Source organism: Coregonus clupeaformis, chromosome 21 (genome assembly GCF_020615455.1).
Source record: "Coregonus clupeaformis isolate EN_2021a chromosome 21, ASM2061545v1, whole genome shotgun sequence".
Classification (NCBI taxonomy): Eukaryota; Metazoa; Chordata; class Actinopteri; order Salmoniformes; family Salmonidae; genus Coregonus; species Coregonus clupeaformis.
Window position 1 is genome coordinate 32,488,759 of NC_059212.1, and position 22,461 is coordinate 32,511,219.

At 40.4% G+C, this 22,461-nt stretch overlaps 2 protein-coding genes across 7 annotated transcripts in view; both read left to right on the forward strand.

The window, feature by feature from the left end:
* Positions 1–2,800, forward strand: part of LOC121535290 (histone-lysine N-methyltransferase 2C) — a 128,871-nt gene extending 126,071 nt beyond the window's left edge. For all 5 annotated transcript variants that reach the window (XM_041842193.2, XM_041842194.2, XM_041842197.2 and 2 more), the window contains 4 exons: positions 83–199; positions 338–411; positions 782–890; positions 982–2,800. In XM_041842193.2, coding sequence (XP_041698127.1) covers positions 83–199; positions 338–411; positions 782–890; positions 982–1,074 — 393 coding nt within the window. In that variant the 3' untranslated portion in view covers positions 1,075–2,800. The remainder of the gene's footprint in view (positions 1–82; positions 200–337; positions 412–781; positions 891–981) is intronic.
* A 752-nt stretch (positions 2,801–3,552) lies between these two features.
* LOC121535291 (5'-AMP-activated protein kinase subunit gamma-1-like) overlaps positions 3,553–22,461 on the forward strand; it is a 57,585-nt gene continuing 38,676 nt past the window's right edge. For both annotated transcript variants that reach the window (XR_006657173.1, XM_045205874.1), the window contains exons 1-2: positions 3,553–3,820; positions 19,087–19,360. Coding sequence is in view for 1 of the 2 variants with exons in the window: in XM_045205874.1 (XP_045061809.1) it covers positions 3,740–3,820; positions 19,087–19,360 (355 nt within the window). In the remaining variant the exon portion in view is untranslated. The remainder of the gene's footprint in view (positions 3,821–19,086; positions 19,361–22,461) is intronic.

Consider the following 22,461-nt stretch of genomic DNA (forward strand, 5'->3'; position numbering starts at 1 on the left):
TATGACACTGAAGTATGACAGCATGAGAGTAAGAGGACTTACTGTTGGACGTAGACAAACTTTCTGATTGCTGTGTCCACAGGGCCTGGGTCTGTATGCATCCAGGGACATAGAGAAACACACCATGGTGATCGAGTACAACGGAACCGTCCTCCGCAACGAGGTGGCCATCAGGAAGCAAAGGACTTACAAGTCTCAGGTGCAAATCTTCTTTTTTTTTTACTCAAGGCTCTACTAATTACTGTGTTGTGGAGAGCGAAGGCTGAATAATACATGTTTGCTGTATTCTCTCATGTAATGATTCCAGTTGGTCTAAGTGGTTACTTTTCCCCCACAGAATCGTGGAGTGTTCATGTTCCGCATCGACAGTGAACATGTCGTTGATTCCAGTCAGACAGGGGGTCTAGCAAGGTAAGCATATTGTTTACATAGGTAAAGTAAAAGTAAGTAGCCTTACTAAGCCGGAACAGCTCGTAGGAGCAGGAGCCCATCTCCTGTTTCTGAAGCATGAGGCAGCTTGATGTAGAAGTACTCCCCCTGGACAGGATCATAGGGCTTTGTTGTATTGTTTACATAGTCACATTCCAACTGATTCACATTCTAATCTTAACTGATTTATTTGTCGCTCAATGTCAGGATGGTGGTGCTATAATTCATTTACAGGGCTCCGTATGTAGCCTCCAGTCTGATTACACAGTATGCACAATGAACCTCTCATTCAAAAATGTAATTACAAATTCCGTCATAATGTGCAATGCTATGTGTTTGTTTTCTTATACAGGTACATCAACCACTCTTGTACCCCGAACTGTGTCGCAGAGGTGGTAACCTTCGAAAGAGGTTATAAAATTATCATCACCTCCAACCGCAGAATCGAGAAAGGAGAGGAGGTGGGTTCTTTTTCCTTTCAATTGAAAATATCTACATATGCTATGAATGGCGTTTTCATTGTCATCACTGTTTTTCCCCGTTATTTTCCAGCTTTGTTTTGACTACCAGTATGACTGTGTGGACGGCCAACACAAGATCGCCTGTCACTGTGGAACAGCAGACTGCAGGAAATGGATCAACTGAGAAAAACCTAAAATGACAACAACAAACACAAATGCATTCCTTGCCATATTATGCAGATGCCCTGATCTCTGTGTAGAAAGAGAGAGGTGCTTCAGACTTTTTTAGAACGAGCCGAAGGCCTGAGTAAACCCTAAGAGCGACGCGTGAATGGAGTCCCATGTTTGGAAGCATAGACTGAAGATGGACAGGAAGAAGCAACAGCAGATGGACGTGATTCGTGCCATATTATGCGAGAGGCTGGGTTTTATTGGAAGGCCTCTGTCAATTAGTGTGGCGTCTGTGTATTAGTGAGATGATATACAGTAGGGCGCAGATGAGAATCCACCAGCGAATGAGGAGAGAGCACTGTGCAGGGCGCGGACCCTATTGGTTGTTAAGGGCAGGCCCTTTTGTTTAAAACTTTAAATGTAAAACCATTTGACTAAATGTAGACATCACTGAATGGGGAATGTACAGCAATGACTACCGTGAAGGGAATATTAACTTGCACTAAAAAAAAAAGACACGTACACACAAACTTTAAGATACTTGATTCCATGAGTCAGTTTTATCATAGGTTTCTGTCATGTGATTTGAGTGAAATTCGAGAGGACGTTTTGTATTTATTATTGAATTAATTAATTTTATTCTCAAAATGATGACAGTAAAAGAAGGCTAAACTGATATTGTTTTCTGAAGATTGAAGAAATTCTGTTACTTTTGTACAAATGTATATAAAGAAAAATATAGGAATAACCGACCAAATACTACCTTAACCTTCTTGATGTTTGGGTGTTTTTTAATTATATTATTATTTTATTTTTTGTCATTGCAGTTTATTTAAGAAGGATGTCATGATATCAGTTTCAGAGTATATATTATGATTATTCTGTACAGAATTTGTAAAATAACCACAATAATTCACAAAGTATTTTTGTTGTATTAAAAGTATGGTATTGTAGCTTAGTGTTTTTGTGATTTACACGTACTTTGACCACTCAAAAATAAATATTTTTGGTGACTGAGTGTGGAAATGAGCTATTGGTTAAAGAATTAAAAAATGGTAAAGACATCCTGACATCTTTGCTGTTAATCAGGTTTGATTTTATAGAGCTGTGAAAAAGGTTTTAAACCACCCAAACACAATTTTAACTTCTTTTTAACCCAAATATGTGTAGGAATATAACCTTGTTTTTTCTGTTTTGTTTTTTACATAGAAATTGTGTACAGACGTCGTATGACATTGCTTACTGCTTCAGGCTTTTGAAATTAAAGTGTACTGAAAAAATTAAATCATGTTTCTTGCGGAGGAAAAGGTCGGGACATTTGGTGGTGCTACATTTTGAAAAGAGATGACATTCTACTTAATCAGAAATGTATGTGATATTGACACATCCCAAGCCACATACAGTAGTTAGAAAATGTTTTGCGAGCACAATTTCAAGTCGACTGTAAAATATTGGAGACCGTCTTAGAACTTGTAATGTAAATGGCATGTATTTTTTTAACTTTCCGAAGACTCAATTGTATATATTTTCTCAATGAATGGTTGTAACAAAATTGTTTCTTGGATATTTTTCTTCTCTTGTATAAAATGACATCCTCCTACCAGTGTGTTTGTGGTAACTTTTTCTTGGTCCTGTAGTCTCAATGTGTTTTTTTTAATGCCTTTTGAAGTGTACAGAGAAATATGAGGTTTGGAATTGAATTTAGAAACATTTACAAAATAAACTATTTTACATCTTAATTATATTGTGTGTGCCTTCAGAAATCGCACACATCTGCCTGACCCATAGGACTGACCCCCTTGGAATAGACTAGGCTTGAGTAATGTATTTTACTCCTCAAGAAGACACCCACTGGCCAAATATGGCAACTGCATCTCCACTACTTTCATCACCATACACATTTTGTTAATATTAAATTCATAATATATTATTTACCAACTGAAGACAACTGATAAAAATATAATCTATAAAAGTATGGCCTGCCATTAATTAGGTTAATGTTTAAACGAACTGACACGAGCTGTTGGAGAGAGCAAAAACGTGTAATTGAAGGCAAACAAGGCATTCACCAGATAGACTAAGAGAAAGAATGGCTATGAGATCTGCCTTGCTGTTCAAACGATAGCAGCAAAATATCCAACTGGAGGCTACTTGTTTTGCTCACGTTAACCCACCCACTGCATGTAAGAAAGAAATAACGTGTATGTGTTCCATTTCAATAATTGTCCCCTTGGCTTAATTCCTATCCCTTTCTGAGATTGGAGATCTGAAGTGGTCAGCCAGTGAAAGTCCCCATCCCCAACATATCCCTTTGAATAAAATGTGATGCTCTGCTTTATCTGTAAATCGTTTTATATATGTGGAGGAAATGGAAAGGGTAGGAGTTATGACCTAGGGAAGGAGTCAAGGAAATAGGAACCAATAATGAAACCATGCTTTACTGACATCTGTTAGTGAAAAGCAGCGCGCTCAGTCTTCGTGATGTCAACACACCCGTTGTCTGTAATGCGTCGGTAGTGCGGTAGGCTATACTTCCTGGTAAATTAACTACTTTCTTCTAAAGAACGTTGACTTACAACTTCGTTTTCAGATAAAGACTTATGGTATAATGCCACGCAATTTACCCAAGCTCGTTCTTCCTCGTTAAAAACAAAGAGAACAGAGTCATTAGTCTGAAAATGGGAAGCACGGTGATGGAGTCCAACAAGAAGGATATGAAAACATCGAAGAAAAAGAGAACACTACGCCTAAATATGCCAGTAAGTTCGTAAATGATGTTGTTTGACACATACAGGTGTTTGTTGATGTGGAAAGAGTAGTGTGTGTGTGTTTATTATGACAGTGAGATCTGTGTTTGTATTATAATGTTGCAAAATATGTAACTTTCAAGTATGTTCGGGTGCCCGTATTGTTACATCAATCACATGGGCATGTTTTCCAATTCACAACGTCTAGTCCTCACATTTGAGGTCATGTTATTTTTTAAAATATCATGTTATTTTTGTAATTACATCATAATCAAAAACAACACTGTTCAGGTGGCCTTTTTTGACAGGTTCTTTGCACAACCCTGACCTTTGGACAGGCATGAGATGATGCTAGTTTTTCCCCCAGCATCAAGTCCTCAAAACATGGACTCAACATCAGCTATTCACTTGATTTGTGGGTGAAATGTTCATGTCTATGCACTTTTAAATTTAAATGCAATACGCCATCATCATTTACATCATATTCATCACCATCATCATCACTACCACCATCAACATATAATGCGTTGTCAAAGACCTGAAGCCCATCCCATACGCAGACTTAAAACTCAAAACTCATCCTGTACTGGTCTATTTACACAATCCAAATACCACCGAGGTCTATTGGGGCCTTTATTAATTCCTAAATGCACCAGCATTGTTATTTTCCATTATTGCATGAACTGGAATATTACAAACATAACTGGCTAATCAAGTAATCAGTTACTGTTTAGAACAATTATTTCCAACGTTTCCATGGAAAAGGTGTCTAGTTGGCTTATGGGCAATAAGGGATCTGATGTTGTTGTGTTTTTGTGTGAGAAGAAAGAGGAAGCTAGGGAAACAGCTGGAAACACACTGCTCTGGTCTCTGGTCTGCTCTAAACCACTGAGTCATGATTAATTGTGTGTGCCTGCACTGTAGCTAGGGGCAACAGAGAAGAGCCTGAGAGAGAGAAAGTCCTGACTTTATTGGATTTCAGAGTATTATTCTGGTTTCCCCTTGCATCATGTTCTCTCCGCTCAAATGAACCAAGACACTGATCGCATTGGCATCATATCAGCCTGTTTAACCTGAAACAATGGTGAGCAGTGAGCACAGTGTACAGTCTGGTTAAACCAGGCTAGCATCATTATGGGTTTTCTTTGTTTCCCCAGACATGTTTTACTTCAATATCTGACCATAATCGTATAGTTATACTATGTGCATTATCTAAGCTTGCATTTTCTATATTAAGACAATGCCCCAACATCTGCAGATCAAATAGGCCCCAAGTTATTTGAATGACAGTGAATTGTTACTGTCGGTGCTGGCTGCTGCTGCATTCATGTTGCTGCAGCTCACTGGTATTCCATGGATGGCATCCATTAGATCCATGCAATCACATGCCTTCCCATGCCCTCCCAGGAGTAGTGCATCGATTACAAAATGCCTCGACGTGTATATACATCTGCTTTTCCATGCAATTGCATTGGTTTATTGCTACGAATTATTGCCTTTTCTCCATTGAAACATGATGATTGACATGCATAACTTGGATGTTATACAATAGGCCTATGCGGAAAGGTAGGGTAAATGTATTTCCTGGTCATGCCATGCCCCAATAGTGGTTTAACATGTTTCTCCTCTTTCAAATCTTAACATGTCTTGCCAGAAGCAGATTGTCCAGTGTTAAATATTGAACCTAAAGCCGAAAATTACAGTTGGGGCCGATCAATCACTGTCTGGACGTAACATCAATAGTCAATTTCTATTGTCAAAATTGGCTAAAAGCCTTCTCTGTCTGCAGGACCTAAGTCCTTTCGCCTCCCCCATACTGGATGGCAAGTCTGGAGGCTCGGGCAAGGATGGCTCTCCAAATGTAAATTGTCTTCATACTGATGGTTACACACAAGTTATTCTTGACTGACAGCATAGCGCTTCTCACATTTACCTTTAATTTTAAAGGCCCAGTGCAGTCCAAAACATGATGTTCCTGTGCTTTATATTTATTTCCACACTGATGTTGGAATAATACTGTGAAATTGTGAAAATTATGATAATGCCCCTTTTAGTCTAAGAGCTGTTTGAAAAGACCGCTTGAAATTTCTGCCTGTTTTGGTGGGATGCTGTTCTGGCCTGCCTGGTGACCTCACCAGACGGTAAATTAGTTAATAGACCAATAAGAAAGAGAGTTCTAAACCTCTGCCAATAACAGCTAGTTTTCAGTTTTCGCCTCCACTCAGACCACTCCCAGACAGTTCTATCAAAATTCTTGCTTGAGAAATTGTGTTTCTTTTTGACCATTTTAATTGAAAACAATCACAGTAAGGTATTTTAATTGTTACCCAGAAATGATTTGATATTGAAATAAAAACTGCTCCATTGGACCCTTTTAATAGTTAAAAGTTATCTGAGCAATGTGTTTGGACACAGGCAGTGTGACAGACAGACATTGTTCCGGAGCCCTCTGATGTAATGAAAAGGGCTGAGGGGATGGAGTGCCGTGGTACTGCTATTTGAGTGGGTGTACGTCTGATGATGTCCCGTGGAAATGGATGTCACATGACGGTGAGTTTGTAGATGTCATGGTTGTAGTCCCGCTGGACATAATGAAGGTTGCTCTGCTCAGTAGCAGGAGCTCAGCATTATACTGAAACATGGGTGTTTAAAATAGTAGAAAGCATGCTAAGAATCAAAGACTGGTTATCAGCGATGTAGGGCTATCCCCGACTAATTAAAATCTTGTTAGACCGAAAGTCGTCTGTTCTTTCGATCAATCTATTGCTCGACATTTTTTAAACGTGTATTTTTCCATATATGGACACACCCTATGTGTTTTAATAAAATCAACTATACGCATTGAGCTTGTCTGATTCTTTAAACTTACGGTTTGATGCCTCGAGGGTGCAAGAAATCTAGATAACCTGACCCAACTATTCTCTTCCCGCTCCTACTGGCTTTCGCAGATTCTGCCATTACTCTCCTGAAGTTGCTGGTAATAGGCTACATGAGGAGTCGGCAACCTTTCTCATGTGCAATGCCAATTTATCTTAACATTTCTACCGATCTGTGAGCTAGTTATGGTTTTCATATACCCATTTTCGTGAAAGTTTCATTACATTTATAATAACGTCTTCATATCTCAATCAATGTCATGTGGTTAATCAAAATTCTATCCAAATCTAAATGAAAATGATACAAACCTAAAAAGTAACTTCTATTGCCATTTCCAACTATGTAAAAATAGCCTACATAAGCCAACAAATAAAAACATTGCAGCCTGCAGGTAGGAAATATCCTGATAAAAATAAATATCCTGTAAATCACATTAGCTACACATGGCCGGTCTGCAACAAACTTGAAACATTGTATCAGCTATTAACTTGGGTCCAGCAGGAGGCTTGCTCTAGCAAACTTGCAACATTGTATAAAATAATCTGGGCACTCAGAGTTTCCAGCGCCAGTGAGCTCGGGACAGACACAGCTGTAGGCTATTTGCGCAAGGGATAAGAAGCAGTGCTTGACTTGGACAGGAGCTCACCGGAGCTGAGCACCGGCACCTCAAATGTTCTACTGCTTGAGCTCCTGTTCTTATAGAATATTAGCTCAAAAGTATTGTAGAGCTCCTGCACCTAAATATAAACAGTACCAGCACCCAAAATGAGTACCGGAACCTATTTCAGTCCAAGTCAAGCACTGATAAGCCTATTTTATTATGTTTCCACTGGATCAGAGCATTACCATTTTCCCTTTCACACTGAGTGATTATTGAAAGGGAGAGAGCTGGAAAGATTGTTCAAATACATTGAGGAACTATTGTAATTCTCAATGGATGTAAAAACAGACTTCATTGGGTGATGATATTAATTAATAGTAATTTCGATCCGAATGTGCAAATTGTCCAAATAGATACGGAAGGTAGATGGATTATTTTAAATATGTTATTGGACCATAAACAGATATGGCTCATTAACCTTTACGGACCAAATAATGATGATCCACAATTCTTTGACAATATATATAATAAATTATCAACCCTGCAAGTAATTCAAGACAATGTTATTATGGTGGGGGATTATAATACTGTTTTAAATAGCTCAATGGACCGTAAAGGAAATCACACCACAAACAATCACCCACATGCTCTTAAGGAAATTGTGAATGTCATGGATACATTAGAACTAGTAGATATATGGAGGCTTAAATATACTGATCTAGTGAGATATACATGGCGGAGACTGAATCAAGCTAGTCGTCTTGACTTCTTTCTTATCTCATTCTCGTTGGCACCAAAAGTAAAAAAAGTGTTGATGGGGGACAGAATGCGGTCGGACCATCATATAATTGGCATATACAGTGGGGAAAAAAAGTATTTAGTCAGCCACCAATTGTGCAAGTTCTCCCACTTAGAAAGATGAGAGAGGCCTGTAATTTTCATCATAGGTACACGTCAACTATGACAGACAAAATGAGAAAGAAAATTCCAGAAAATCACATTGTAGGATTTTTTATGAATTTATTTGCAGATTATGGTGGAAAATAAGTATTTGGTCAATAACAAAAGTTTCTCAATACTTTGTTATATACCCTTTGTTGGCAATGACACAGGTCAAACGTTTTCTGTAAGTCTTCACAAGGTTTTCACACACTGTTGCTGGTATTTTGGCCCATTCCTCCATGCAGATCTCCTCTAGAGCAGTGATGTTTTGGGGCTGTCGCTGGGCAACACAGACTTTCAACTCCCCTCCAAAGATTTTCTATGGGGTTGAGATCTGGAGACTGGCTAGGCCACTCCAGGACCTTGAAATGCTTCTTACGAAGAAACTCCTTCATTGCCCGGGCGGTGTGTTTGGGATCATTGTCATGCTGAAAGACCCAGCCACGTTACATCTTCAATGCCCTTGCTGATGGAAGGAGGTTTTCACTCAAAATCTCACGATACATGGCCCCATTCATTCTTTCCTTTACACGGATCAGTCGTCCTGGTCCCTTCGCAGAAAAACAGCCCCAAAGCATGATGTTTCCACCCCCATGCTTCACAGTAGGTATGGTGTTCTTTGGATGCAACTCAGCATTCTTTGTCCTCCAAACACGACGAGTTGAGTTTTTACCAAAAAGTTCTATTTTGGTTTCATCTGACCATATGACATTCTCCCAATCCTCTTCTGGATCATCCAAATGCACTCTAGCGAACTTCAGACGGGCCTGGACATGTACTGGCTTAAGCAGAGGGACACGTCTGGCATTGCAGGATTTAAGTCCCTGGCGGCGTAGTGTGTTACTGATGGTAGGCTTTGTTACTTTGGTCCCAGCTCTCTGCAGGTCATTCACTAGGTCCCCCCGTGTGGTTCTGGGATTTTTGCTCACCGTTCTTGTGATCATTTTGACCCCACAGTGTGAGATCTTGCGTGGAGCCCCAGATCGAGGGAGATTATCAGTGGTCTTGTATGTCTTCCATTTCCTAATAATTGCTCCCACAGTTGATGTCTTCAAACCAAGCTGCTTACCTATTGCAGATTCAGTCTTCCCAGCCTGGTGCAGGTCTACAATTTTGTTTCTGGTGTCCTTTGCAGCTCTTTGGTCTTGGCCATAGTGGAGTTTGGAGTGTGACTGTTTGAGGTTGTGGACAGGTGTCTTTTATACTGATAACAAGTTAAAACAGGTGCCATTAATACAGGTAGCGAGTAGAGGACAGAGGAGCCTCTTAAAGAAGAAGTTACAGGTCTGTGAGAGCCAGAAATCGTGCTTGTTTGTAGGTGACCAAATACTTATTTTCCACCATAATTTGCAAATAAATTCATAAGAAATCCTACAATGTGATTTTCTGGAAAAAAATTCTCAATTTGACTGTCATAGTTGACGTGTACCTATGATGAAAATTACAGGCCTCAATCATCTTTTTAAGTGGGAGAACTTGCACAATTGGTGGCTGACTAAATACTTTTTTTCCCCACTGATCATTTGATGCCCCACGAGGTGAGATCTTGCATGGAGCCCCAGACCGAGGGTGATTGACCGTCATCTTGAACTTCTTCCATTTTCTAAAAATTGCGCCAACAGTCGTTGCCTTCTCACCAAGCTGCTTGTCTATTGTCCTGTAGCCCATCCCAGCCTTGCGCAGGTCTACAATTTTATCCCTGATGTCCTTACACAGCTCTCTGGTCTTGGCCATTGTGGAGAGGTTGGAGTCTGTTTGATTGAGTGTGTGGACAGGTGTCTTTTATACAGGTAACGAGTTCAAACAGGTGCAGTTAATACAGGTAATGAGTGGAGAACAGGAGTGCTTCTTAAAGAAAAACTAACAGGTCTGTGAGAGCCGGAATTCTTAATGGTTGGTAGGTGATCAAATACTTATGGCATGCAATAAAATGCAAATTAATTACTTAAAAATCATACAATGTGATCTTCTGGATTTTTGTTTTAGATTCCGTCTCTCACAGTTGAAGTGTACCTATGAAAAAAAATTACAGACCTCTACATGCTTTGTAAATAGGAAAACCTGCAAAATTGGCAATATATCAAATACTTGTTCTCCCCACTGTATATATAAAAGACATGGGGGATTGGAAGTGATGCAGACAATTACATTGATAGAAGTTACAATCTATCTGCAATATTAAGCTGATCTATAAACAGACTTCATTTTCTTGCCGTTTGAGGTGAAGAAACATTACTTTGAGAAGCTCCACAGGTCATTAGTGGTGGTGCGTTAAGCCAATCCGAAATACTATCAGATCCCCAAATGGGCACATTTTATATGCCTACAGTTGTGCACAGGCCAGGTAGCGTATAGGCCTACTTCTATGTGTGGGTGTCCTTACTCAACATTGACAGGAGCGCTTCAAACAAAAGACAATGACTAAATTGACACAACTCATGAATGGAATTAAATAAACCTAAACTTGTTTCTCACAAGTGTAGCATAGGTTGTGCACTCTGCAAACAATGTGTCCACACCGACAATGAGAAAAGGAAGACTGGAATAATAATATTGAATGCATTAAAAGAAATGACCGAAATAACAAACATTGTAGATTAGAAATGATAAGAATTAACGGTAAATGTACTACTGGTGATATATGTAATGGGGAATTGATATACACTAACAATCAAACGCAAACAATTCACACAATGAAGTTATGAAACAATGAATGTGCACAAATTGGCGGGAGAGAGCGCATTCTGGAGAGAGAAGTGCATTGTGCATCTGGGCGCATGGTCAATCTGACGTCTGCATTGGCCATGCAGCATTTACAGTGATATGGCCTCAGCAGAAGTCAGGGCATTCATATTTCTTGCACTTTGTGGAGCAGTGCAGCGCTGTTACCAAGGAAGTGAGTTTGTGTTTATACACCCCCCACCTACCATCAACCAATCATGTCAATACAGAGCCCTCCTCATACAAAATTTGGGAGACGCATGGCAATGCGGTACAGAGCTCGATTTGGCCTCTGGAGGCTCTGCAATTGCGGAGGGCTCAATTGCATCACACCCTCCATATGGAGCCTCCGTTCCACATTTTCGAATCAAGCATAAATGGGCGTGTGTGTGTGTACACACACACACACACACACATACACACACACATACAGTTGAAGTCGGAAGTTTACATACACCTTAGCCAAATACTTTTAAACTCAGTTTTTCACAATTCCTGACATTTAATCCTAGTAAAAATTCCATGTCTTAGGTCAGTTAGGATCACCACTTTATTTTAAGAATGTGAAATGTCAGAATAATAGTAGAGAGAATTATTTATTTCAGATTGTATTTATTTAATCACATTCCCAGTGGGTCAGAAGTTTACATACACTCAATTAGTATTTGGTAGCATTGCCTTTAAATTGTTTAACTTGGGTCAAACGTTTCAGGTAGCCTTCCACAAGCTTCCCACAATAAGTTGGGTGAATTTTGGCCAATTCCTCCTGACAGAGCTGGTGTAACTGAGTCAGGTTTGTAGGCCTCCTTGCTCGCACACACTTTTTCTGTTCTGCCCACAAATGTTCTATTGGATTGAGGTCAGGGCTTTGTGATGGCCACTCCAATACCTTGACTTTGTTGTCCTTAAGCCATTTTGCCACAACTTTGGAAGTATGCTTGGGGTAATTGTCCATTTGGAAGACCCATTTGCGACCAAGCTTTAATTTCCTGACTGATGTCTTGAGATGTTGCTTCAATATATCCACATAATTTTCCTTCCTCATGATGCCATCTATTTTGTGAAGTGCACCAGTCCTTCCTGCAGCAAAGCACCCCCACAGCATGATGCTGCCACCCCCGTGCTTCACAGTTGGGATGGTGTTCTTCGGCTTGCAAGATCCCCCTTTTTCCTCCAAACATAACAATGGTCATTATGGCCAAACAGATCTATTTTTGTTTCATCAGACCAGAGGACATTTCTCCAAAAAGTACGATCTTTGTCCCCATGTGCAGTTGCCAACTGTAGTCTGGCTTTTTTATGGCGGTTTTGGAGCAGTGGCTTCTTCCTTACTGAGCAGCCATCAGGTTATGTCGATGTAGGACTCGTTTTACTGTGGATATAGATACTTTTGTACATACATACATACATACATACATACATACATACATACATACATACATACATACATACATACATACATACATACATACATACATACAGTGAGGGAAAAAAGTATTTGATCCCCTGCTGATTTTGTACGTTTGCCCACTGACTAAGACATGATCAGTCTATAATTTTAATGGTAGGTTTATTTGAACAGTGAGAGACAGAATAACAACAAAAAAATCCAGAAGGAAGCATGTCAAAAATGTTACAAATTAATTTGCTTTTTAATGAGGGAAATAAGTATTTGACCCCTCAGCAAAACATGACATAGTACTTGGTGACAAAACCCATGTTGGCAATCACAGAGGTCTGATGTTTATTGTAGTTGGCCACCAGGTTTGCACACATCTCAGGAGGGATTTTGTCCCACTCTGCTTTGCAGATCTTCTCCAAGTCATTTAAGGTTTCGAGCCTAACGTTTGGCAACTCAAACCTTCAGCTCGCTCCACAGATTTTCTATGGGATTAAGGTCTGGAGACTGGCTAGGCCACTCCAGGACCTTAATGTGCTTCTTCTTGAGCCACTCCTTTGTTGCCTTGGCCGTGTGTTTTGTGTCATTGTCATGCTGGAATACCCATCCACAACCCATTTTCAATGCCCTGGCTGAGGGAAGGTACTCACCCAAGATTTGACGGTACATGGCGCCGTCTATTGTCCCTTTGATGCGGTGAAGTTGTCCTGTCCCCTTAGCAGAAAAACACCCCCAAAGCATAATGTTTCCACCTCCATGTTTGACGGTGGGGATGGTGTTCTTGGGGTCATAGGCAGCATTCCTCCTCCTCCAAACACGGCGAGTTGAGTTGATGCGAAAGAGCTCGATTTTGGTCTCATCTGACCACAACACTTTCACCCAGTTCTCCTCTGAATCATTCAGATATTCATTGGCAAACTTCAGACGGCCCTGTATATGTGTTTTCTTGAGCAGGGGGACCTTGCGGGCGCTGCAGGATTTCAGTCCTTCACGGCGTAGTGTGTTACCAATTGTTTTCTTGGTGACTATGGTCCCATCTGACTTGAGATCATTGACAAGATCCTCCCGTGTAGTTCTGGGCTGATTCCTCACCGTTCTCATGATCATTGCAACTCCACGAGGTGAGATCTTGCATGGAGCCCCAGGCCGAGGGAGATTGACAGTTATTTTGTGTTTCTTCCATTTGCAAATAATTGCACCAACTGTTGTCACCTTCTCACCAAGCTGCTTCGCGATGGTCTTGTAGCCCATTCCAGCCTTGTGTAGGTCTACAATCTTGTCCCTGACATCCTTGGAGAGCTCTTTGGTCTTGGCCATGGTGGAGAGTTTGGAGTCTGATTGATTGATTGCTTCTGTGGACAGGTGTCTTTTATACAGGTAACAATCTGAGATTAGGAGCACTCCCTTTAAGAGTGTGCTCCTAATCTCAGCTCATTACCTGTATAAAAGAACCTGGGAGCCAGATATCTTTCTGATTGAGAGGGGGTCAAATACTTATTTCCCTCATTTAAAATGCAAATCAATTTATAACATTTTTGACATGCGTTTTTCTGGATTTTGTTGTTGTTATTCTGTCTCTCACTGTTCAAATAAACCTACCATTAAAATTATAGACTGATCATTTCTTTGTCAGTGGGCAAACATACAAAATCAGCAGGGGATCAAATACTTTTTTCCCTCACTGTGCATACATACATACATACATACATACATACATACATACATACATACAGTGGGGAGAACAAGTATTTGATACACTGCCGATTTTGCAGGTTTTCCTACTTACAAAGCATGTATAGGTCTGTAATTTTTATCATAGGTGCATTTCAACTGTGAGAGACGGAATCTAAAACAAAAATCACATTAGGATTTTTAAGTAATTAATTTGCATTTTATTGCATGACATAAGTATTTGATCACCTACCAACCATTAAGAATTCCGGCTCTCACAGACCTGTTCGTTTTTCTTTAAGAAGCCCTCCTGTTCTCCACTCATTACCTGTATTAACTGCACCTGTTTGAACTTGTTACCTGTATAAAAGACACCTGTCCACACACTCAATCAAACAGACTCCAACCTCTCCACAATGGCCAAGACCAGAAAGCTGTGTAAGGACATCAGGGATAAAATTGTAGACCTGCACAAGGCTGGGATGGGCTACAGGACAATAGGCAAGCAGCTTGGTGAGAAGGCAACAACTGTTGGCGCAATTATTAGTAAATGGAAGAAGTTCAAGATGACGGTCAATCATCCTCGGTCTGGGGCTCCATGCAAGATCTCACCTCATGGGGCATCAATGATCATGAGGAAGGTGAGGGATCAGCCCAGAACTACACGGCAGGACCTGGTCAATGACTTGAAGAGAGCTGGGACCACAGTCTCAAAGAAAACCATTAGTAACACACTACGCCGTCATGGATTAAAATCCTGCAGCGCACGCAAGGTCCCCCTGCTCAAGCCAGCACATGTCCAGGCCCGTCTGAAGTTTGCCAATGACCATCTGGATGATCCAGAGGAGGAATGGGAGAAGGTCATGTGGTGTTATGAGACAAAAATAGAGCTTTTTGGTCTAAACTCCACCTCCTTCCCTCAGTAAGAGCATTGAAGATGGGTCGTGGCTGGGTCTTCCAGCATGACAACGACCTGAAACACACAGCCAGGGCAACTAAGGAGTGGCTCCGTAAGAAGCATCTCAAGGTCCTGGAGTGGCCTAGCCAGTCTCCAGACCTGAACCCAATAGAAAATCTTTGGAGGGAGCTGAAAGTCTGTATTGCCCAGCGACAGCCCCGAAACCTGAAGGATTTGGAGATGGTCTGTATGGAGGAGTGGGCCAAAATCCCTGCTGCAGTGTGTGCAAACCTGGTCAAGACCTACAGGAAACGTATGATCTCTGTAATTGCAAACAAAGGTTTCTGTACCAAATATTAAGTTCTGCTTTTCTGATGTATCAAATACTTATGTCATGCAATAAAAGGCAAATTAATTACTTAAAAATCATACAATGTGATTTCCTGGATTTTTGTTTTAGATTCCGTCTCTCACAGTTGAAGTGTACCTATGATAAAAATTACAGACCTCTACATGCTTTTTGAGTAGGAAAACCTGCAAAATCAGCAGTGTATCAAATACTTGTTCTCCCCACTGTACATATATACATACATACATACATACATACATACATACATACATACATACATACATACAGTACCAGTCAAAAGTTTGGACACACCTACTCATTCAAGGGTTTTTATTTATTATTTTAAAAAATTACATTGTAGAATAATAGTGAAGAAATCAAAACTATGAAATAACATACATGGAATCATGTATTAAACCAAAAAAGTGTTAAACAAATTAAAATATGTTTTATATTTGAGATTCTTCAAATAGCCACCCTTTGCCTTGATGACAGCTATGCACACACTTGGCATTCTCTCAACCAGCTTCACCTGGAATGCTTTTCCAACAGTCTTGAAGGAGTTCCCACATATGCTGAGCACTTGTTGGCTGCTTTTCCTTCACTCTGCGGTCCGACTCATCCCAAACCATCTCAATTGGGTTGTGGTCGGGGGATTGTGGAGGCCAGGTCATCTGATGTAGCACTCCATCACTCTCCTTCTTGGTCAAATAGCCCTTATACAGCCTGGGTCATTGTCCTGCTGAAAAACAAATGACAGTCCCACTAAGCCCAAACCAGATGGGATGGCGTATTGCTGCAGAATGCTGTGGTAGCCGTGCTGGTTAAGTGTGTCTTGAATTCTTAATAAATCACTGACAGTGTCACCAGCAAAGCACCCCCACACAATGACACCTCCTCCATGCTTTACGGTGCGAACTACACATGCCGAGATCATCCGTTCACCCACACCGCATCTCACAAAGACACAGCGGTTGGAACCAAAAATCTCCAATTTGGACTACAGACCAAAGGACACATTTCCACTGGTCTAATGTCCATTGCTTGTGTTTCTTGGCCCAAGCAGGTCTCTTCTTATTATTGGTGTCCTTTAGTAGTGGTTTCTTTGCAGCAATTCGACTATGAAGGCCTGATTCACACAGTCCCCTCCTGAACAGTTGATGTTGAGATGTGTCTGTGACTTGAACTCTGTGAGGCATTTATTTGGGCTGCAATTTCTGAGGCTGGTAACTCTAATGAACTTATCCTCTGCAGCAGAGGTAACTCTGGGTCTTCCATTACGGAGGCGGTCTTCATGAGAGCCAGTTTCATCATAGCGCTTGATGGTTTTTGCGACTGCACTTGAAGAAACTTTCAAAGTTCTTGAAATGTTCCGTATTGACTGACCTTCATGTCTTAAAGTAATGATGGACTGTCGTTTCTCTTTGCTTATTTGAGCTGTTCTTGCCATAATATGGACTTGGTATTTTACCAAGTAGGGGTATCTTCTGTATACCACCCATACCTTGTCACAACATAACTGATTGGCTCAAATGCATTAAGAAGGAAAGAAATTCCACAAATTAACTTTTAAGAAGGCACACCTGTTAATTGAAATGCATTCCAGGTGACTACCTCATGAAGCTGGTTGAGAGAATGCCAAGAGTGTGCAAAGCTGTCATCAAGGCAAAGGGTGTCTATTTGAAGAATCTCAAATATAAAATATATTTTGATTTGTTTAACACTTTTTTTGGTTACTACATGATTCCATATGTGTTATTTCATAGTTTTGGTGTCTTCACTATTATTCTACAATGTAAAAATAAAGAAAAACCCTTGAATGAGTAGGTGTGTCCAAACATTTGACTGGTTGTGTGTTTGTGTTTTAGTCGAGCAGTAACAATCTCGGTCAACCAATAGCCTAACGACCTAACAGTCGACTAATTGTGGTTAGCCCTACAGAGATGTCTAGACAACTTCTTGGTTGTGCAAGCTCTGGCTAGATGTGTGTTCTTTGGTTTTGAGTTTAGTAGCGATTTGGTTTTGCTTCTTCTCACTGAGTGAGATTATTTTACTAGCCTTTTATCATGCTTTTCTACTAAATTGATCCATGCAAAGCAAGCTTCCTCTTCCTTCTCTCTTTACATTGTCTGAGTCGGTCTTTAAGTGCTTTCAGTCGTTATTTTCCCAACAACCTCAGTCTTTTCTCTGAATTATAGGATTTGATTCCTTCTTGAGATTTTATTGTTCTCTTTTTCAACTGTGTGTAGTGAATTAGAGCTTGCAAGAAAGGCATTTCACTTTACTTGTGCACGTGACATTGAAACTTGAACCACCTGTCTTTCCTGCTGATAAAACTCTCCTAGCTGACTAGCTTGCCTAAACACGCTGTTGCGCAAGAAGAGAGAAAGTTTGTTGGCAAACAGAGGAGTAGGATGTGTGCTGTCTCTCTCTCAGATTTGTCACAGGATTGGCCAAATAGAAATGTGTGTAGAGTAGGGCCAGCCTTAAACAAATATCATGCAAATATCATTGTAGAGAGGATTTAATTTGCAGAGGCTCAGGACTGATTTGATGGTATGTAGTACAGCACCAGTATATCTGGACCAATAGGGAATGTTTAGAGAGACTTCTCCCACATGCACTGTAGGTGTGGTTGTAATTTACTCTTGGCACTCCTTTGAGTTCGTAGCCTGTTTTCTGTCACCTAAACACTTCTCTGCAACATCTTACTGTTTCTTCTATAAACACCACTATTGTGTTTATCATAACGTTTTTGCATTTCCTTATATAGTAGCACACTCCCCAATAGGCTTTAACTTATAAGTGTATGAATTTGCAAATGTTCCCACTTTGACCCATATTTTTTGTTTTGTTTGCAACACAGGGTGTTGCACTGCTGTTTCACTGACCGCCAGGTATGGTTTAAAATTAGGCAGCCTTCCATCTTACTCTGAGTTTCCCCTTCAGACATGTTTATGACAGAGCTCCTTCTCAGTCTCAATCTGTAAAACATTTACCCACAACACAAAGCAAGGCTTTGACCTGTTTCCCAGAGAGTCAGTCCACTGTAAGCTAGATTGTGTCCTGCAGTCATCTGTTATAATATTAAACACGGGGGTTAATGTTCTCGGTCACTGCGACGGATTTCCGTCATATGGGATTTTTTTATTGAAAAGGACTGGAATTGATCAAACTTGCAGTTTAATACATGTACAAAAGAATCCCTAAAAGCATGATGTTCATGACTTTTTTTCATGAAAGGGGAGGTTAACTTGTCCTTGCAGACAATCAATCTTAGATCGACTTAAAGGAAAATACCACTCAAACTATATTTTGGTATTTGTTTCATTAGCCCACTGTTGATGCAGTCCTTAAATGTTTTTCATGTCAGCAATCAGTTTTCAAGATATAGAACTTTCAAAATATCAGGAAGTGCCACAGTATGATGCGATTTTTATTTTGGGTTTAACCCCTGTAAACAAGTTCCACAGGGTAATGTGATAGGTCATATGGTTTCATATCTCAGACAAAGAGAAGTGACTTCACCCAAGCCATGGGCATCTCTCCTACAGACTGTCAAGCCTTATATATTCTGCTCAGGCCCTAATGCATTATAAATCAAACAAATAGAAATTGTGATGATGTGAAACAATATTTTCATTTTATGCTAATGTGGCCTTGTGGTTTCTTTGAATACAGTCCATAAAGCCTCTGTCAAAATAGTCCCAGGTGTCAATATATCATCCTGCTCAACTGAATAGTGACACATTGTGCATAAACAAACAAGGTATTTGCATGAGTCCATGTAAATGAAATCCCTTCCTCTCTTTTATCTCAGGGAGAGGTCTGCAGCCACTCTGTCAGCTCAACTAAAGGACTCTTTGTGAGGGGGGGTCCTGCCGGTGTCAGCCAACCCTCCAGTCCCATGTCTGCCTCTGCCCACTCCCAGTCCCGGATCAGCCCTGGCTCATCCAGAACCATCTACCCCTCCACCCACCAGGTCCCCTCACCGCTCAAATCCCCCCGTTGCCTCAGCTTCAGTGGTATCTTCCGCTCTTCGCCCAACTCATCGTCCAACTCTAGCATCAAGCTCTTCTCTAGGACCAGGAAAGGTAATACAAAATACATGTATTTCAAAGAGCCAACTGTGGTTTCCTGTATTCGCTGAAAAACCTCAAGGCAGGAAGTTATCAGCATTATTGTGATCTTAGACTTTGATTCTGACAGAATTATCTATGACTGAATTATGTGCAGACACACTGTTGTAATAATATGGAATAATTACCATAGCAAACACAGGTAGCTCTTCAAAAGAAAATGGTCACAAAATGGTAAAACCCTGTACAGTCCTAGCGCATTGGTGCTAAAAAGCCCTGCAAGAGCTGTAGGGGGCAGCAGTCCCCTTCTGGAAAGCAAACACAATGTAAACATCACCATCTTATTGCCATGTCCTGAGAGCTCAGTGACCCATCATGACCTAGACCATTCTGGGTCTTAAGCTTAGAGTATTATTACAAAACTGCAGACAGATGTGCTTCCTTCCTTATCTAGACTCTTTATCATCAGTGTCAACAACTTCCTCTTGGGGTTAAAAGAAAGAAGTGACAAACATAAAGGACTTTGTTTAGCTTATGTTTTCTGGCTTTCATGGGTGGTCTATAAAGCCAGAATGTCATATTGTGCTGCTGGCCTCTGGGATTCATTGAACTAGAGTCCAAGCACATGTTTTCTAGCTAATATTCATAGAATTATGAATTATTAGGACAAACTTACATTGTGAATGATAACATGTGACCACCAGAGTCAAGAGTCAACACATCGCCCTGGTAATAATGTTGCTTAGTATTTCCTCTTTAAAACATTAGAAAGGCCTTGGACTAGAGCTACGGTACTAAATGAAACTGTAGATTCAAAGAATTTAACAGTCATGACTGTTTATACCAGTGTTATGATTATGACAGTGTTATGTAGCCTTTATGACTTTAGGTTTCAAGTAAACTGTTTACCAAAATAATGATTGGTTGGAAGTGATTTGTTGAGTATTAGAGAGTAGCTTCCTTGTCAAATGACCAGAGAGCAGAGTTAACCAAATGACTTTTAAGCTCTTCAGTCTCAGTACTTGTATAGTTAATGGTCTAATGAAAATCAGTCTGTTGTGCATGGAAATACTCTGGTTAAAACACCTAAAAGGTGAGTCATTTTCCCTGGCTGGTGTTCACCCATTCTTCCCAGTTCCTATGAAGAGTCTTGTTTAGCAGCTTATAATGGAACACTCCATCTGGGCCAGGCCTTAGCTTGGGGCAAGCTCTGTTTCATCCTGAAGATTAATATGGGTCACCAACTGTACTGAAACTCATACACTGACTGGGGCCACTACTCTTGAAGGTTCATGGCTTGTTTAAACTGTTGTTATAATCGAGCATCAGTTTCCACAAGGGTGTGCTATGCCCTGTTCATTTCTTGCTCTCTTCCATCCATCACGTTATGAGAAATTGTTTGGGGCTTGGATGTCAAGAATTCTATATTTTCTCCAAGGGTTTTTATGCATGGCATCTATTGACTTTTGGGTTTTATGCTATAATATAATAAGCTATTTGTCCTTCAAGGTAATTTCAACGTTCATGTCTTTATCTGGAAATGCCCAGACAGACTTGTACAAAGCTCTTCAGGCAGGCAGGCAGTCTCTCTCCCTCTCCTCTCCGCTCCTCTCCTCTCCTCTCCTCCCTCCCTTCCCCTGCATTCTGTATGTGGTCAGTAAATTAAGGTCATTAAAGTCATTTTTTACAAATTGCCCCCAATTCACTGAGACCCATGAGAATAGAGTATAAAGAGATAGATGAGACTAAATCGAAAGGGAAGAGACGTCTAGAGAAAGAAGAGGAAATTCTTTGACTTTTTTTATCCCTAGTTTATGAAACCCCAGCGTAAAAACAATTGAGGTGTCATAGGAGCAGAAGGTCAAAGGTAACACTCTGACTGCATCTCCTCATTCATGCACTGCTGAACTGTTTATTGACTTGTTTGGGCTGATCAGTTGCATAACCATTTTTTATGAATCTGGGGTAGTATAGAAGCCAGTCAATAGTGTCATAACTAACTGGGTCATCACAGGGGTGTGGTGGTGAGTGTGTGGAACCCATTATCTGATCAGATGACTCCACAGCCGCCAGGCCAGGCCAGGGAAAGACCATGAGGCGTCCATTCAGTCAGCTGAGGATGGTTGAGGTGATCTGGGGCTGGGATCAGCACTTTTTAAAGGTCAGTCTTCCTGAGTTAGCTACAGTACTGGGACAGTGACCTGACCTAGCTGTCGCTCTGCGAGGCAGAATGTTCAACTTAAAGTACATACAGTGCCTTCAGAAAGTATTCACACCCCTTTACCTTTTCCACAGTTTGTTGTATTACAGCCTGAATTGAAAATCGATTACATTTGGGGGGTATCTCACTGGCCTACGCACAATACCCCATAATGTCAAAGTGGAATTATGTTTTTTATTTCTTTTAACAAATTAATTAAAAATAAAAAGCTGAAATGTCTTGAGTCAAGTATTCAACCCTTTTGTTATGGCAAGCCTAAATATGTTCAGGAGTAAACATTTGCTTAACAGGTCACATAATAAGTTGTATGGACTCACTCTGTGTGCAATAATAGAGTTTAACATGATTTTTTGAATGACTACCAAATCTCTGTACCCCACAGATACACTTATCTGTAAGGTCCCTCTTGTTGAGCAGTGAATGGGCAAATGTTTCACAATCCAGGTGTGGAAAGCTCTTAGACTTATACAGAAATACTCACAGCTGTAATCACTGCCAAAGGTGATTCTACAAAGTATTGTGAATACTAATGTGAATTAGATATTTCTGTATTTCATTTTCAATACATTTGCAAAAATGTCATGTTTTCACTTTGGCATTATGGGGCATTGTGTGTAGATGGGTGAGAAAATCAATTTAAATTCAGGCTGTAACACAACAATGTGGAATAAGTCAAAGGGTATAAATACTTTCTGAAGGCATTCTTACGACACCTTTTGGTTTTTATATAGTTTGATTTAGATTGGGGATGGGCAACTTTGATGGGGGTGCAATTATGCACATTTTGCCATGGGGTGTAGAGAAAATGTTGCAGTTTTAAAGCAAGTTTGCTGCAATTCTACACATCTTGCCATGGGGTTGAGAGATTTTGCAATTTTAGAACAAAATTCCTGCA